The 16,052-nt window shown below is 36.3% G+C and overlaps 1 protein-coding gene and 1 pseudogene across 4 annotated transcripts in view; both read right to left on the reverse strand.

The window, feature by feature from the left end:
* The window catches only part of GLMN (glomulin, FKBP associated protein), a 33,485-nt gene that overhangs the window by 5,254 nt on the left and 12,179 nt on the right, over nt 1–16,052 (reverse strand). For 3 of the 4 annotated variants that reach the window (XM_027596976.1, XM_027596996.1, XM_027596983.1), the window contains 9 exons: nt 8,928–9,115; nt 7,057–7,110; nt 5,443–5,473; nt 5,249–5,338; nt 4,208–4,249; nt 3,689–3,762; nt 2,394–2,478; nt 1,795–1,901; nt 1,044–1,107 (listed from right to left, as the gene is read on the reverse strand). In XM_027596976.1, the coding sequence (XP_027452777.1) occupies nt 1,044–1,107; nt 1,795–1,901; nt 2,394–2,478; nt 3,689–3,762; nt 4,208–4,249; nt 5,249–5,338; nt 5,443–5,473; nt 7,057–7,110; nt 8,928–9,115 (735 nt within the window). The remainder of the gene's footprint in view (nt 1–1,043; nt 1,108–1,794; nt 1,902–2,393; nt 2,479–3,688; nt 3,763–4,207; nt 4,250–5,248; nt 5,339–5,442; nt 5,474–7,056; nt 7,111–8,927; nt 9,116–16,052) is intronic. The other variant, XM_027596988.1, reaches the window with a different exon arrangement.
* Nucleotides 10,493–12,805, reverse strand: LOC113914789 (annotated as a pseudogene).

Genomic DNA, 16,052 nt, shown 5'->3' on the forward strand with positions numbered 1-16,052 from the left:
CTTCAACTTGGCTGTATGTTTAGTAAGCTTCACAATAAGATGTTGGGGAAAAATAAGCACTAGTCAATAATAGCAAATAATTATTTTTGCCTGAAGAGGGATGAACAGGAGGTCAGCTCACTGAATCTACTAAATTCAGTCAAAAGGGAGGGAAACTGCTACTTTTCTTACAAACTTTTCATTCCAAATCATGATTTACTTAAATTTTCTTTTACAAAGCTCTTTCGCATCCTTCTGTAAAAATCAAGGGCTCCTGGGTGACTCAGTTGGTTAGGTGTCCCGACTTTTGATTCAACTCAGGTCTTGATCTCAGGGTTGTGAGCTCAAGCCTTGTGAAAAAAATACTTTGATTTCTTTTATTATTTTCTTAAAAAAAAAAAAAAACAACTAACCCCAAAAAACAGATTAACTACACATGTGATTCAGGTAGTTACAGTTAATAGAGATGACACATTATGGGAAAGCAACTATTAGAAGAGAAAATAGGTAGAAAGAAAGAAGATAAAAAGCAAATCTAATTTTACTATATGACAAATCTCCCTCAAATAGTTTTTTGTCTTCACTGAATACCTCTAATGATGCACTATTAAGAAAACAAAAAACTTCCTACACATTATCCAAAAGGTGATGTTAACAGATTTCAATTTTAGTGCTGAAAATGCTTCAGTTAGTCATATCTGGTGAGGGGCTATCAAATTATCAGATGATTTTATTTTAGACAGCTTAGACTTAAATCATGACCTATAGATGGAGGCAACTGAACAAGACACCCAAACATATGCACACTTCAAAAATTTAGTTAACTCAGGACCTGCAACGTATCTTCCTGACAGGGCTAAGCAATGCTTGCAGCAAGATAGCAGAGGTTCAAGAGGAAAAGGAAAGGGAAGCTGGGTGTGGGGTGGTAAGGGCTCCTGGGAATTAACTTCAAGTTTTAGAATAACTGCCGGTACTTCTAGCCTTTGTTGTTGGGTAAGATATTTAATATTGGCTCGTGCATTTTGAATATACTGTTTCTTTAAAAAAAAAAAAAACTCACTTACTTGATTGTCTTTCTCATTATCTTTGATAACCAAATATCTCAATAAATTTAATGAAGCCATTATCCTGTTAATTAAAAATATATAATTTGTTACTTATAGTACGGTTTTATATAATCAGCAATTTCAATGAATAAAATAAGTTAAAACCTAGGGCATATTTTTACAGTTATGTTTGCCATTAGAAATTATTCCCCTTAACACATCTTTTGGAGTAGTAATTATCACTCTTGTTCTCCAAGTTCACAAAATACAATTGTGAAAATTACTATTCTTTTCCCCGAGGGAGCCTTGTTATCTTTGAGATACTTGAGAGTAACATCTCTTACTGCCTGAATTTTAAGACTCCTTTTATAAAACCACTTCTCATCATCCATGCTAGTAGACTGAAAGTAAAATTACATGTTGTCCTAGAAAACAAAACAATAAAACCCAAATCACATGTCTTATTTATATAAGTTATATATATGAAATTCTTAGTTTTTAGTCACCAATGCTATAGTTGCAAATCCCTATGAGTTGTGTATTGGAACACAGGGCACATCATAGGTATAAAATCATCCTGTTGGTCATAATTTTGGAAAGGAATTTTTAATTTTGTTTTTATATAGTATCTAATTACCTAAATATGAAAATCTTTATGTAATTTTATGAATTAGCCATAGATCCTAACGTAACAGGAAAATGCATCTTATTTGTTTAGGTACATTTTATTGTGAATTTACTATGTGAACCTTAGTAATGGTCACCTTACCTATCTGAGTTTTGGAGTAAATCTGTTTCAGCACCCTCTGGGAGAAAGAGTACCAAATCTAGAAGTGAGATCAGCTGTGGGCCTGTAAACCATTTGTTATGTGTTCTCTGAAAAGCAAAATAAAAATTGGGAAAGGTTTTAAATAACAGTTGATTAATTCATGTGTTTTTCTAATACCATCATACTATAAAAATAAACATTACACATTTAAAATATATTTTTTAAACTTTCATTTCCATTCTTTCACAGTCTTTGTAGACACTGGGAACAAAATGCCAGTTGAAAATACTGATACACTTTGTTTTCAATATAGAATTACTGACTATTCATAAACAGTAGACTTAAGTTTCCATTAATATTTCAGAAGTACAGAGCAAAACAAAGTCATATTCTCAGCTCAAAGAATTAATACTATTTAAATATATAGTTAACAACATTTCAAAATTCAGGTTTTTAAAAAACAGAAATGTTGAAAAAATATGCCGACACTAGATATAGCAAAAGTCCATAGGGTAGAGTCCACATTAATGTAGTCCACAAATGAATGACTATATCCTACAAAATAAAAAAGATGATCAACACCTTAGCTATGCTCTTACCTTTAATGACACATCAATTTGATTTTTGATATTCTGAATAATGAAAGCCTCCACACCTGAATGATTACTTGTATTCAATAAGCACCTTAAAAGCAAAATTACAATACATTTGAACTTATCCTCAACTGCATTATACTTAAATGATGAAAATTTTACAAATTCAAATGGGCCATGTGTTATTTCTAGAAATACAACAATTAGTGAAGATAGCAATGTGTCAACCAATTACCAAGTCACTTGTGGGTTCTTGCTGTAACTGGCAAATTCTATTTTAACTGGGTCTTTCCAACAAGAAATTTCTATTAAACCTAATGTGAATCTTTTGTGCATATAGCTGCAATGACTTGACATGGCAAAAATGGGCACTAGTATATAATAGCCTAAAAACTCCCAGAATTACTCCCTGTGAAAGTAGACTAGTCTTGTTAGACTAACTTAATTACAAAGCAAGGAAACAGTATGAATGGCTTAAGAAGAAAGGGGGATTTCTTGGTAGGGATATAGATAGATAAGAACAGGAAAGCTGGTATAAGACCTAAGCATCAAATTGAAATTTCATAAACCTGGTCTAAGTCTTATCAACAGAAGTGAAGATGGGATCAAGGGTGCTAGTATTGGCCAATCCTCAAAAAAGACTTCTTGGCATACTGACATTGCCCAAATCTATTTTTAACTCATTTTTATTTACTACAAGGTATGTCAACAAACTAGGTCTGCAGGCCAAATTCAGCCTGGTGCCTGTTTTATTGGAACACATCCAACCCCCACCAAAGAGACAAAGTTGAATAGTTGCAACAGAGACCGTGTGAATATATAAATGTGTATTTGCTATTTGGCCCTTTACACAGAAGTCTGCTGCTCTTTAACTTGGAAAGTTGCTAGAATCTTTTCCCCATTAAATAGCACTATTAATAATCTCTACTATTAACTTACAGTGAATAGCCTATCAAAGTTTTAACTCCAGAGCAATTAATTTCAACAGTGAATAATGGAGATTATTGACATGTACAGTTCTAGCAGGGGCCTTATCAATCTCTTATTTAATCTCTCTCTAGTCTTTTAATTTTAGAATATTTCCATTAGTTGAACTGAAATACTATTATTCATATAATATGTATCCATATTTGACTAACCCTTCTCTACCTATAGGGATAAAAGAATTTATTATAATAAGGCTTCCAAGTAGAGTCGACTTACATGTAAAACATACTTAAATACGATAACGTGGAATAATTAAATGGCATTAATTTGGTTTTTAATCAACTACACACTTGACAACCATTCCTGATACCTACCTAAATAACGTATATTTGCCTTGTGAATCCAACTTGTTAATATACAGTTGAAGCATAGCTAAGCTCTTTTTCCTCTAAAATAAAACAAATAATATTGTTACATAAAGCGGAGATTATAGTTGACTCTTGAACAAAAGGAGTCTGAAATGTGCAGGTCCACTTATGAGCCGATTTTTTCGATAAAGTATAATACTGTAAATGTTTTTTTCTTACGCTTTTTTTCTTGTAATTTTCTTAACATTTTCTTTTCTCTAGCTTACTTTACTGCATGCATATAGTATATAATACATATAACATACAAACTATATGTTAATCAACCCTTGTTACCAGTAAGGTTTCTGGTCAATAGGAGGCTATTAGTACTTAAGTCTTTAGGGAGTCAGAAGTTATACGTGGCTTTTCAACTGTGCTGGAGGTTAGCACCCCTAATCCCTGTGTTGTTCAAGAATCAATTATAAACTATTCATTAAAATTTCTCACTGTAATTCATTATTATTTAGTCCCAAAACATTTACATACCAATGTCTCAATGGGGCAAAGTGTCATTACTTTGACTAAGCCCTGGAAATTAAAAAATAAAATTCAGATATTAATAGATTACACTGACAATAGACAACTATATTATCAAGAGAGAGAGGAACATGAGCAGGGGTTGGGGGTGGGCAGGGGGGGCAGCGGGAGAGGGACAAGCAGGCTCCCCACTGAGCAGGGAACCAGATGCAGGGGCTCCATCCCAGGAGCCTGAGATCATGACGTGAGCTAAAGGCAGATGCTTAACTGATTGAGCCACCCAGGTGCCACTCCCTGAGCCTTTCATTCCACTGTTACATCTAAGCAAACTAAGTTCAATCCATTTTGTAATTAAAACTGAGGGGTGTTACAGAGCGTAAATTTAGAAGTCAATTGTAATTTACAATTTTGTCTAGAGTGGCAAAAAATGAAATTAGACAATGTGAAAATATAATCCATTCATTAAAAAACAGTGTTAATTTAGTAACAACAGCGTGTTTTTCTATTTAAATAGTGGAAAAACATGTTTCTACATCAACATCTTAAGACCTACTTGGCTATGATAACTAACAAATAGTACAAAGTAAAAATAATCACGGGAGGAAAAAACAAAATGTCTTTCTAGTAATCAGTCCATGCACCCCTTGATGGAGTCCTTAGGACTTGAGTTATGAGTAAAGAAGTTTCATTTCCAAGGTCCCTACAGAAGCAAAGTGTCAAAGAAGAAAATTGTTTTTCCACAAGTGTTATGCTATCAACTATGATAGCCATTAGCCACATATAACTATTTAAGTTTAAATTAATTTAAAATTAAAAATTCAGTTCCTTAATCAACTTTAACCACATTTCAAGTGCTCAGTGTGGCTAGTGGCGTTCATACAGATCAGAGCTAGAACACTTCCACCATCACAGCAAGTTTTACTGGACACATGGCACTAGAGTTTTCAAAGGATATGGAGAAGAAAGTAGGAGAGGAGTCTGAAAAGACCTTTACTTAAGTTCACAATAGGAAAGGGGCAATGTCAAAATTAGAATACACATTTTACTTACCTGAGGTACAGTAAGAAAGCTCTTGATTTCTAAGTACTGGTGAAGTAGACTGTTGTCTTCTATTCTCAATAAACCATTCTCCAACAGATCCTATAGATTAAAATATATACAGAGATACATATATAGCGAAATCAACAGCTGTATTTGTTGACAATGGCTGTGTGTAAATTACAATGGGTGCAAACGAATCTTACCACTCCTTTGGAGAAAACAGACTCTTCTGTTCTGGAAGAGAATATTAAAATTTATCAACATGGCTTTCTTTTCTTTTTTTTTAAAGATTTTATTTATTTGACAGAGAGAGAGCGAGAGCAGGAACACAAACAGGGGGAGTGCGAGAGAGAGAAGCAGGCTTCCTGCAGAGCAGGGGGCCTGATGCGGGGCTCGATCCCAGGACCCTGGGATCATGACTTGATCTTAACAACTGAGCCACCCAGGCACTCCTCAACATGGTTTTCTAAACTGCTTTAGAATGATTCTTCATTTTAGGAAAAATAAAGCAAAAACTGAAATTTAAAGACTTTAAAAATATATATCATTAAGGAAAAATTCTTAGTCAAAATTCTTAATTCATGTTTGATCTGTCTTTGGACTTGGTTACTGACATCCGAATCTGACCAAAATCTGCCCTCTCAGGGCTTCTTTCGTAGTAACAAATCAATAGATCTTCAACAGCAAGTGCTAAGAAACCAATTATACATGATATACTATGTATTCCAGTTGATTAATCTGTAAACTCTTTCCAGTTCTTTTTATGCAACAAGTAAATGCTTTCCATTTGTGATAATATTTTTTTAAAGGTGTATAATCTTTGTTAAGTAAATATTTAAGCTCTGGGGCAAAAAATATTATCCAAGGCCTAAGTTCTATTCTAACCATGCAAGGAGTTAAAACTGTTGTTTTTGTTTAATGACTAAATAGTTTGGAAATCTTAAGAATATAGAACTTAAGATTCAAATCAATACACATTCTCATTGTATGAATATAACAGAGACTAAAAAGAATGTAAAATCATTAAGACATACATAATACAATAAATTTACAGAGTTAATAACTACTTGTGCCAGGAGACCCTTGGAAATTCCTGCCTTGTTAGGCCGAGGCTTTGGACATTTGCCATGTTACAAATCTTCCTTCACCTGGGAAGAGATGGGATTGATAAACTGTCACTAATGTTCCTATAGGATACTACTGAAAGGTCCTGATTGATCGCAAGAGATAATTTAAACATGTTACAAGAAAACACAAAGCGTACAGAGTTTTGCAAAATTCTTAAATATCTATCTGGACGAATTATACGTATTTGTCACTTTGTAATTTTTTTAAAGAGAAAGACTTGCATTCTTAATGCCTCAAATAAGAAAAGTTACTGTATATAATCACTGTCAATAATCTAATAATCTAAGTTATAAAAAGGTGGGGTCAAGACACCTCCTTTCTTTTGATGCAGTTCAGATTGTGTCCATGAAGCAAAAACATGGATAAATTTCTTTTACTGACCACCGCTTCTTAGATCAAGGAGGCTGCAGTGGGACAGAGGTGTTTTAATCTACCAACTTTTAAAATAAGGGAAGAAACCTCAGAAGCATATGACTGGAAATTACCTTAGAAGACAGTATTTTAATATTAAAAAGAGATTTTTTGTTGTAAAACCTCTTTGACTCATTTTTGTCTCATGTTTACATCACTGTTTTATAAAATAACCAATTAATTAGGGTCTGGCAAAGAGAAGGTAGTCTCCCCCACTCTTAACAAGAACTACTTTAATACTACTATTTAATTCTGAGATGCCATCTAAATGATCTTACCTTTGCAAAAAGACTTCAATATGCCCCATATTAAATTGCAAAAGGTACGATGGGCTAAAATAGACAACATATATATATATGTATATATCATCACATACACGTACATTTTTAGAAATTTTATATACATAAATACTGTTATGGGTTGAATTGTGCCCCCCTCTAAAAAGAAATGTTGGAATCCTAACCTCTAGAAAGAACCTCAGCATATGACCTTATTTGGAGATAGGGCCACCTTATTTTTTTTTTTTAAATTGGGATGAACAAGAACCTCCCCACCCTAGAGATAAAGTGAAGTCATTAGAGTGAGCCCTAATCTGGTATGACTGGTGTCCTTATAATAAAGGGAAATGTGGACAGAGATATACACAGAGAGAATGCCATATGAACATGAAGGCAGAATGGAGTGATAGATCTACAAGCCAAGGAACATCAAGGATTGCCAGCAAACCACCAGCAAACAGGGGAGAGGCATGAAACAGATTCTCCCCCAGAACCCTCCAAAGGAACCAATCCTGCCCACACCCTGACCTTGGACTTCTATCCTCCAGAACTATGAGACAAAAAATTTGTTATTTTAAAACTATCCAGTTTGTGGTATTTTATTATGGCAGTCTTAGCAAACCAACATACGTACCTAAGTCGTTTTGGTGGTAGTATGATTAAGCGTACAGGCTCTAGGGTCAGATGGAACTGTTTGGAAGGCAGGTATGCTAACCACTATACCACCACCACCTGCTCAGAACTGTTTGAATCTACCTATCCCACTAGTTAAGTTGTATGGTATTGACTGGTATCCTAACTTGTGTAAGCCTGTTATTTTCATCTGTAAAATGAGAATGCTGTATTTTATAGTATTGTAAAGATTAGATAATGCATACAAAGCTGTCTGCATATTGTTTAATACATGGTGAACATGAAAGTTGTAACCATTATTGCAGTATTTACATAGAAATATATCCCCAGGTATATTCATACATAAATATATAAGTGCACACAAAGAAATACACCTATGGCCTGCAAGATAAGCAAGCACGTAATCCTTATTATCATGGATATTAAAGTCCAAAAGGTAGTATATTATAAAATTATATATTTAAAAAATAATTTTGATAAACTTTATGGGAAAAGGAGGACAAGGTTAAGAAAATTACAACAGGAAGATTCAACCTAAATTGGGTGATGAAAGACGACTTTTCCTCATAAAGTGCTATTTAAGGTTAGAGATGATCTAAGCATATACAAAGGCCCTAGAGCAGAAAGGTTCATGACACATTTAAATAAGAAACCAAAAAAAGGTCTGTGTTACTGGAGCATAGTAAACAAGACAAAAGGTAGTAGAAGGTGAACCAGGACAATCAAGCAGGGACCATATTATGCATAAGCTTGTCTCATGTGAACATTTTTAGACTTTAGAGCAAAAAGCCACTGAAGGGTTTTCATTAGGGACTACTCTTAGTTCTGAAAGAGTTGGATTAAAAGAGACTGAGGCTGGATATATACTCAGGATTACATGAGTAATACAGTTAAAAGATGATGGCAATTTAGACCACCCCATGGGTAACTGACCAGTTCCCTCCCTTACAGACCAGGATGATCCCAACAGCTTCAAAACCAAGCTCAAGGGTTTGGCTTCACACTTTGATTCTTGTCCCCATCATTATGTCTGTTTCAACCCTACCCTCCCCCGCAACACCTTTTCACTCTGAGTACTACTGGCTTTAAAACGATAGGCAGTAATATTAATAAAAATAGCTTTTGTTTATACTTCATTTAAAATGTATTAGTACATTAACAAACATATATTGGAAATTAGATTAATGAGTTTGATACTCCTTTTAGAATACATGAATAAACCAAACATTAACTCCTACCTTAAGACCATTGGAAGCTGATCAATACTGATGCCCTGTACAAATACCAGATAGGCCAGAGAAGCCATAGAGTCTGCTAACTGTTTGTCTTCTTCTTCCTCAAATTCAAGATAGTCCCAAGTCCTCTTTTTCCTTCCATGATTAAAAATCATTTTGGGGAAAGGATGTCCAATTGCTGATAAAAAGCCCTGTGAAACAGATAAAGTAAGCTATAGCAGGTTGGCTCTATTATGTTCTTCCCATCCTCCCAGCCATATTCACATCCTGTATAATCCCCTCCCTTGAGTGTCAGTGGGACCTGTTGGGACTTGCTTCTAACCAACAAAGTATGGCAAGATGCCACCCCATGATGAGACTATGTCATGACAAAAGTGAAAGGATTTTTGCAGATGTATTTAAGGTTCCAAATCAGTTGATTGGGGTCATTCAGAATGGTGACTGTCTTTGGTGGGCCTGACTTAAGCAGGTAGAAGCCTTTTAAAAAGGTGCCAGGCCCTCCTTCAGAGTCAGAAACTCACCTCTGTAGGCATTAAAGAACTAAGCTGCCATGTTATGAGAGGGCCTACAAGAGAGGGCTGTGGGGCAAGGAACTACAGACAGCCTCTAGGAGCTGAAACTGGTCCCTGACCAAATAGCCAACAAGAAAATGAGGACCTCACTCTATAGCTTCAAGGAGATAAATCTGCCAACAACCTGAGGGAACTGGGTGGAAAGATGAAAAAGTTTTAGAGATGGATGGTGATGACAGTTGCATGACAATGTGAATGTATTTAATGCCACTGAACTGTACCCTTAAAAATGGTTAAAATAGTAAATCTTATGTTATATATATTTTATCACAATTTTTTTTAAAAGTGCTTCAGAGGTATTTGAGAGCAATCTAAAAATGTGAGACATACAAATATCATGAAATGATAGTAAACTAACTACTCAGATGAAGAATACTCTAGGAACAGGGCTCCACTGACCACTGTCTTCCTAGATACAGAGTGGGCAGGAGGAACAATGGTCAGTGGCACAAGAGGCTTTGGAAAACAGTGCTGCTATCTCAGGTTGTAAGGGTTCTTTTGTCATAAGAGAAAGAGAAGCATGAGTGGACAGGACTATAGTTTTATCTTTTTTTTTTTTTTTTTAAGAAGGGAAGAAAAGAGAAAAAGAGACACTCAGGAAACATAAGGCCACTCCTATGCCTCCTATGTTATTTCTAACTAGAGTATACTAAAAAACATGTGATCTTCAGAATCCAATGGAATTGATTTGAATTTTGGCTTTACCACTTATTAGCTGTGAGATACTGGACAAGTTACCTAACTTCTCTAAAGCCTCAGTCTATCTAGAAAATGATATAATGTCTATGTCAAAAATTTACTGAGAAGGTTCACAAAAAGAGTATAAGGTTACAACTATAGAAGTCAAAGGGAATGACAAAAACAGCTAAATCAGAATACTGACCTTCCACATATTCACTCATTTATTTTAATAAATACTTGAATGTCAGGCACTGCGTCTGACATTGTGGGGAATTATAAAGTCAAATAAGACTTTTCCAGCCTTCAGGGAAGTAAAATCTGCTGATCCCAGATGGCTCCATTAGTCATTTCAGAACACAAAAAAGAACCATGGGAAATCATCCTCAGTCACAAGAGACTGCTATTCAGCTACCAGATGCTAAATATATACTTGCTGTACTGATTTTCAAAGCCATGCATTCCTGTTATAGCTATAAGACAGAAAGTTTACTGTACTTGGATTCTAAATGTCCTCCTAATCATGAAGCTCCATTTCTTCATTTGGCCAATACTAGATATATTTTTTTTCCCCAGAGTAAGATTAGCCTTTTAAAAAATCGTTACATATAACCAGATTCTTCAGTGCTGCTTTAGGATACATGGGAGTCCACCTGTGTCCAAATTAGGGCCTTCACTATCTACCCACACCATCCAGCAGTCTTGCTCATACCCAGGATGTACCTGCCACTCTATAATTTCTCATGGCAGCCTTGGCCCTTTTAGGCATGTTTCTGTGGTGAAACCCTTGGGACATTCAAGCAGTTCTATATCAAAATAACTTCTGCCAAAGGAGGGATAGCCGAGGCTATCAATCTCAAGCAGGCCACACTTACCTGAACTTCTCCAGCATAGAACAGAAGGCACCTCCTCACTTCATCTCCTACCCTGATTTCACCTCTATTTTTTTTTTTAATTTTTAAAATTTTAATATAGTTCAAATCAGTGTGCCAGGTTCATTTCAGCTCCTTCACTGCCAAAACTGAGGGCAGGGGCTGCTTTAGTTTCTCTGCCTTCTTTGTGTGTGATGACTAAGGTATATACTAGGTCTCTGCTGTATCGAACTTTTAACTTCACCATTATCCTTTTCCTTGATCTTGATGGATTTGGCACCCTCCTGCCTGGCCATGAGCAGGAAGTTCTTGATTTTTTTCAATTTTGCAAAGAATGGCTATGAGGGGTACAGGGGAGCGTGTGGCTGGCACAGCAAGTGGCAAAAAAAGAGCTCACCTCTACTTGACTGCTTTGTGCTTCCTCATTCTGTCTCTACTCACAACGATCCTTCCACTGAGATCTTACGACCTCTTCCCTACACCCTCAACCTCTTCATAAGATACTTGCTCTATCTTACTGCTATAATTAAACCTGACTTGATTTCTGGTGCAAGCTGCTCATCCTCTCACATCTCTTTACACAGCACAGTCAGGGAGGCAGCAGTGGGGAAGGGTGGTATGGGTAGAGCCTGGGTATTATCTTGGTTCGTCCTGCATTCTCAAGCAAAAGCACATTTTCCTTTGAGGCAGATGCCATACTCCCCTTTATCTGTCCTCATCTCTGCCATATGCTGACTGCCTGGTCATTTCCTCACATTTACTGAAGACTCTGGTACCTGCTCACAATCATTTTCTCTATCCAACTCCTGCCACCATATGGGAAAAAATTCAATGTTCGTGTAGATAACTCCTCTAATAGGCCAGCCTCAGGGCTCTAGATTTCTGAATTCCGATGACCTTAATTTCTAATTCATTTCAGCATGTAATCCCAGCATTTGCAGCTATTCCACATTAGATACCTAAACCCCAACATCTCATTTTGTGACTATAACTTCTTTTCTACCTGACTTCTCTAGTTCTGGGATCCCTTCATCTAACCTACCTATCTGTCCCCTCCTAATTCCCCTTCTTTCCCTGTCCAACCAACACATTATTGGGTATTTGAACTACTTACACCCTATATTTTCTTCAGCTCCATCTACCCGATAAAATGCCCGCTTGGGAAAATAACTACAATCCACCTTCTCTACTTCTATACCCAGGCAGTTGAGTACCGCTGGCGAAAAATCATACACAAATACAAACTGTTACCACTATAGTTGTGGTCTCCAACCTCAGTCGAATGCTCAGACTACTGACTAATGCTTTTATGGTCTTCTACCATCTCTTTCCTTTCCCTTCAGTATTCCAAACCCTTACCAATTCCTTGAAGCCCCCATTTCTAATTCTTAGATGTTTTTTTTTTTAAGATTTATTTATTTGAGAGACAGAGAGAGTAGGAGAGAGAACACGAGCAGGGTGAGGGGCAGAGGGAGAAGCAGACTCCCCGCCAAACAGGGAGCCCAATGCTGTACTCAATCCTGTGACTCCGGGATCATGACCTGAGCTGAAGGCAGACGCTTAACCGACTGAGCCACCCAGATGCCCTAGTTCTTAGATTCTTAAGGGATCTCCTTCACCTAGAAATCTGAAGCCAGTGAGTTTGATTCCCTTCAATTTTAATTCCATTCCTGCTACAAACTGCCCTGCATGCATACCCATTCTTACCTCCTCTAGGTGTCCTTGATCCTGTGCTCAGCTGTGTGCTCTCGAGCCACATTATTTCAGTTATCCCATAGTAACACTTCTCTTTTCCTCTCTAATGGTTCCCACCCCTTCAGTCTATAAATATACATGCTCAAGACTCCCTATCTCCCCCATTACCTTCCTACCCAGGAAGGTAATGTCTTCCCACTACTCTTCTTTCTTAGGCCCATGTCTTCCCACTACTCTTCTTTCTTATCCTCTTTTGAAGAACACCTTATACTAGTTAGCACCTTTTTCTCATTGTTCATGCACTCCTTTAACCACCCCACTGTTTTTTGTCTCCAACACTCCACTTAAACTGTTCTTGCTAAGATTATCAATGCCATCTCCCTAAATCCAGTGGATGCTTTTCAACTGTTACTTTACAGTCTACATGTAACATGACCAATCACTTTTTTCTTCCTCAAACTCTACCACCCCAGTTTCTGTGATATCTGTACCACCTCTGTGACCCTTCTTTCTTGGTCTCTTTGGTGGGCTTATCTTAAGTGTTGGTACTCTGTAGGGTTCAGTCCTATGCCCTTTTCTTTTCTCACACTTAATTACCTCTTTAGATGATCTCATCAAAATTTGATCATTCAAAATTTTCCCCTTCAAAACCTGCTCTCTGGGAATTAAATATATATCAAGAAATTACTGTTAAGGGGCGCCTGGGTGGCTCAGTCGTTAAGCGTCTGCCTTCGGCTCAGGTCATGATCCCAGGGTCCTGGGATCGAGCCCCACATTGGGCTTCCTGCTCCGCGGGAAGCCTGCTTCTCCCTTTCCCACTCCTCCTGCTTGTGTTCCTGCTCTCGCTGTGTCTATCTCTGTCAAATAAATAAATAAAAATCTTTAAAAAAAAAGAAATTACTGTTAATCTTGTTAGATGTCATAATGAATTATGGCTATCTTTTTAGAAGTCCTTATTAATTAGAGAAGCATACTTGAAGACTTATGGATGAAATGATAAGTCTAGGACTTGCTATAAAATACTACAGTAAAAAAAAAAAGATTGGCAAAATGTCAAAAATTGTTAAAGCTGGGTAATGGGTACATGAGGTTACGTTATATTGTTCTTTTCACTTTTCTGGATTTTTTTAAATTATCTTAATAAAAAATGTTTTTAAAGCACAAAACACCCTGTTCCCTGCCCTGTATTCTCTATCTCGATCATCTGCCCAGTTACCCAAGCATAAAACTTCATCAATGAATCAACTTTTGAACTAAAATCCAATTAATGACCAAATTTTGCTGATTTTACCTACTATAAAATTTTTTATTTTGCCCTCTCCTCTTCATCTCTACAACCATTTCCATAAGGATCCCATTATTTCTCACTTAACTCCCAAAATACACCTAAGGATCTCCCTATTTCTAATCTTATCTTGGTTAATTCAACCTCCACTTATGTGATGAATCCAAAACAATTACATCACTCCCAGGCTTAAAATCCTGCAACAGTTACCAATTTTCATATCTATCTTCTCAAAATAGGGTACATTTATCATATATGGTAATGTTTATACTATATCCAGGGGATTATGCTGTATGCTAACACTGGCAACAATGAAGAGGCCCCAGTCTGCTGGGAAAATCCCTCCCCTTTTCTCCCTCTACATCACTCAGAGCCTCTTCTCTACTATCTTGACCATCAGCATTAACCCCATTAACTATGTAACCCTATTTATATTAGTTACCAGATTATTTCTTATCCTCAGAAATCTAGTTCCCCTAAATTTCTGGCATCTCTTCTAAAGCCTTCTCCTACCTCTTCTCAGATCTCAGGTACCCTCCAAAGTATGGCCTGTGGAACTCACAGTTATTAGCAAAATCCATTCTTCATGAAATTGTCTTTTACCTCTTTTGCTCTAAAAGAAATCTGACTCTTCTGAAAACAACTATTTTCTCTGCAGACTTCTCAAAGAGTTGCTATTTTTTCACCCATATCCACTATATCAAGCCTCGAAGTAAAATACCTATGCTCCTTGCTGCTCATCCTCTCTGAACCCCTCAGCTTTGAAACTCACTTCATGTGACTATCCAACATCTACCCCAAGGTCACTCCATTAATTGGGTTTTGGACATAATTCTTATAATTGTGTGACTTAAATGTACAACCAAAGAACTTCTAAAACCATGGACTCTCAGGTACTTCACTGTCCAATGATTTCAGTCTCCACCCGCCCCTTAGAACACCCACCCACTCCATGGTCATACCCCAGACATTGTTATTAGTAACTGAACTTTTCCACAGTATTATTTCAAGCATCCTGTTCTTTAACCTCCAATCTTTTCAGCTCATTCCTTTTAGTAACCTAGCTCCAACAACTTGTCAGTCACACTGGGAACTACAATCCAGTGATCCCATCATCTTTTCCACTGTCTCTCACATTTAGTATATCCAAACTTCCTTACTCAGCTTAAATTCTATCATCCATCCATCTATGTCCATCACAGTCACTTCCTTGCATACATGTCTTTCCCCCTCTCTTGCTTTGTAGAACTCAAACAGTTAAAACTCTGACCTAGTTAAATCCAACTTTCTTCCTATACAACTGAACATGGCTGAAGAAAACCCACAACCACAATGACTGCTCTAACCTGAAATTCATGACTATCAATCTCAAGTACATATTTTCCATATTTCAGATTAGTTCCCTAATATAGAATCCCAACACACTTAAAAATACTCTTGGATGCATTAAGCCAAATTACTTTTAAAATAAAACTTATTTCTGGAGTTATTTTGAAAATATTTATCATAAGTCTTAAAAGTGAGGATATCCTTTGGCACAGAAATTCCACTTCTAGAAATTTAAGAAAAGAAATGAAGAAATATGCAAAGATTTGGTTAAAAGGATACTTATCACAGACTTAACAGTTAAAAAAAGAAAGTTGGAATTGTTTTATAATACTGAAAAATTGGAGAAAACCTAGAGCTAGATGGCCCAAGTTACACAAAAACAGAAAGACAATGTAAAAATATTCGTAATATGCTAAGAGAAACAAAGTACATTACAAAAGAGTATGTATAATGCTATAGAATCTTTAAAAAAATTATACCTATGTATATATTTATTTCTGACTACAAAAGCAAAGTCTGGAAGGTGTTGATTTCATTACCCAAATAATATTGCTGTTTATTTTCTATCCTTTTATCTATGTTCTACAAAAAATACATATCACCATTAATAATGTATCAATTTACATGCCCATGTGCAGTACATGAGAATATAGCAGGATAACATTTTAAATTATAGCAGATTTTATGGCAGATTAAA

The sequence above is a fragment of the Zalophus californianus genome, chromosome 4 (genome assembly GCF_009762305.2).
Source record: "Zalophus californianus isolate mZalCal1 chromosome 4, mZalCal1.pri.v2, whole genome shotgun sequence".
In the NCBI taxonomy this organism is placed as follows: Eukaryota; Metazoa; Chordata; class Mammalia; order Carnivora; family Otariidae; genus Zalophus; species Zalophus californianus.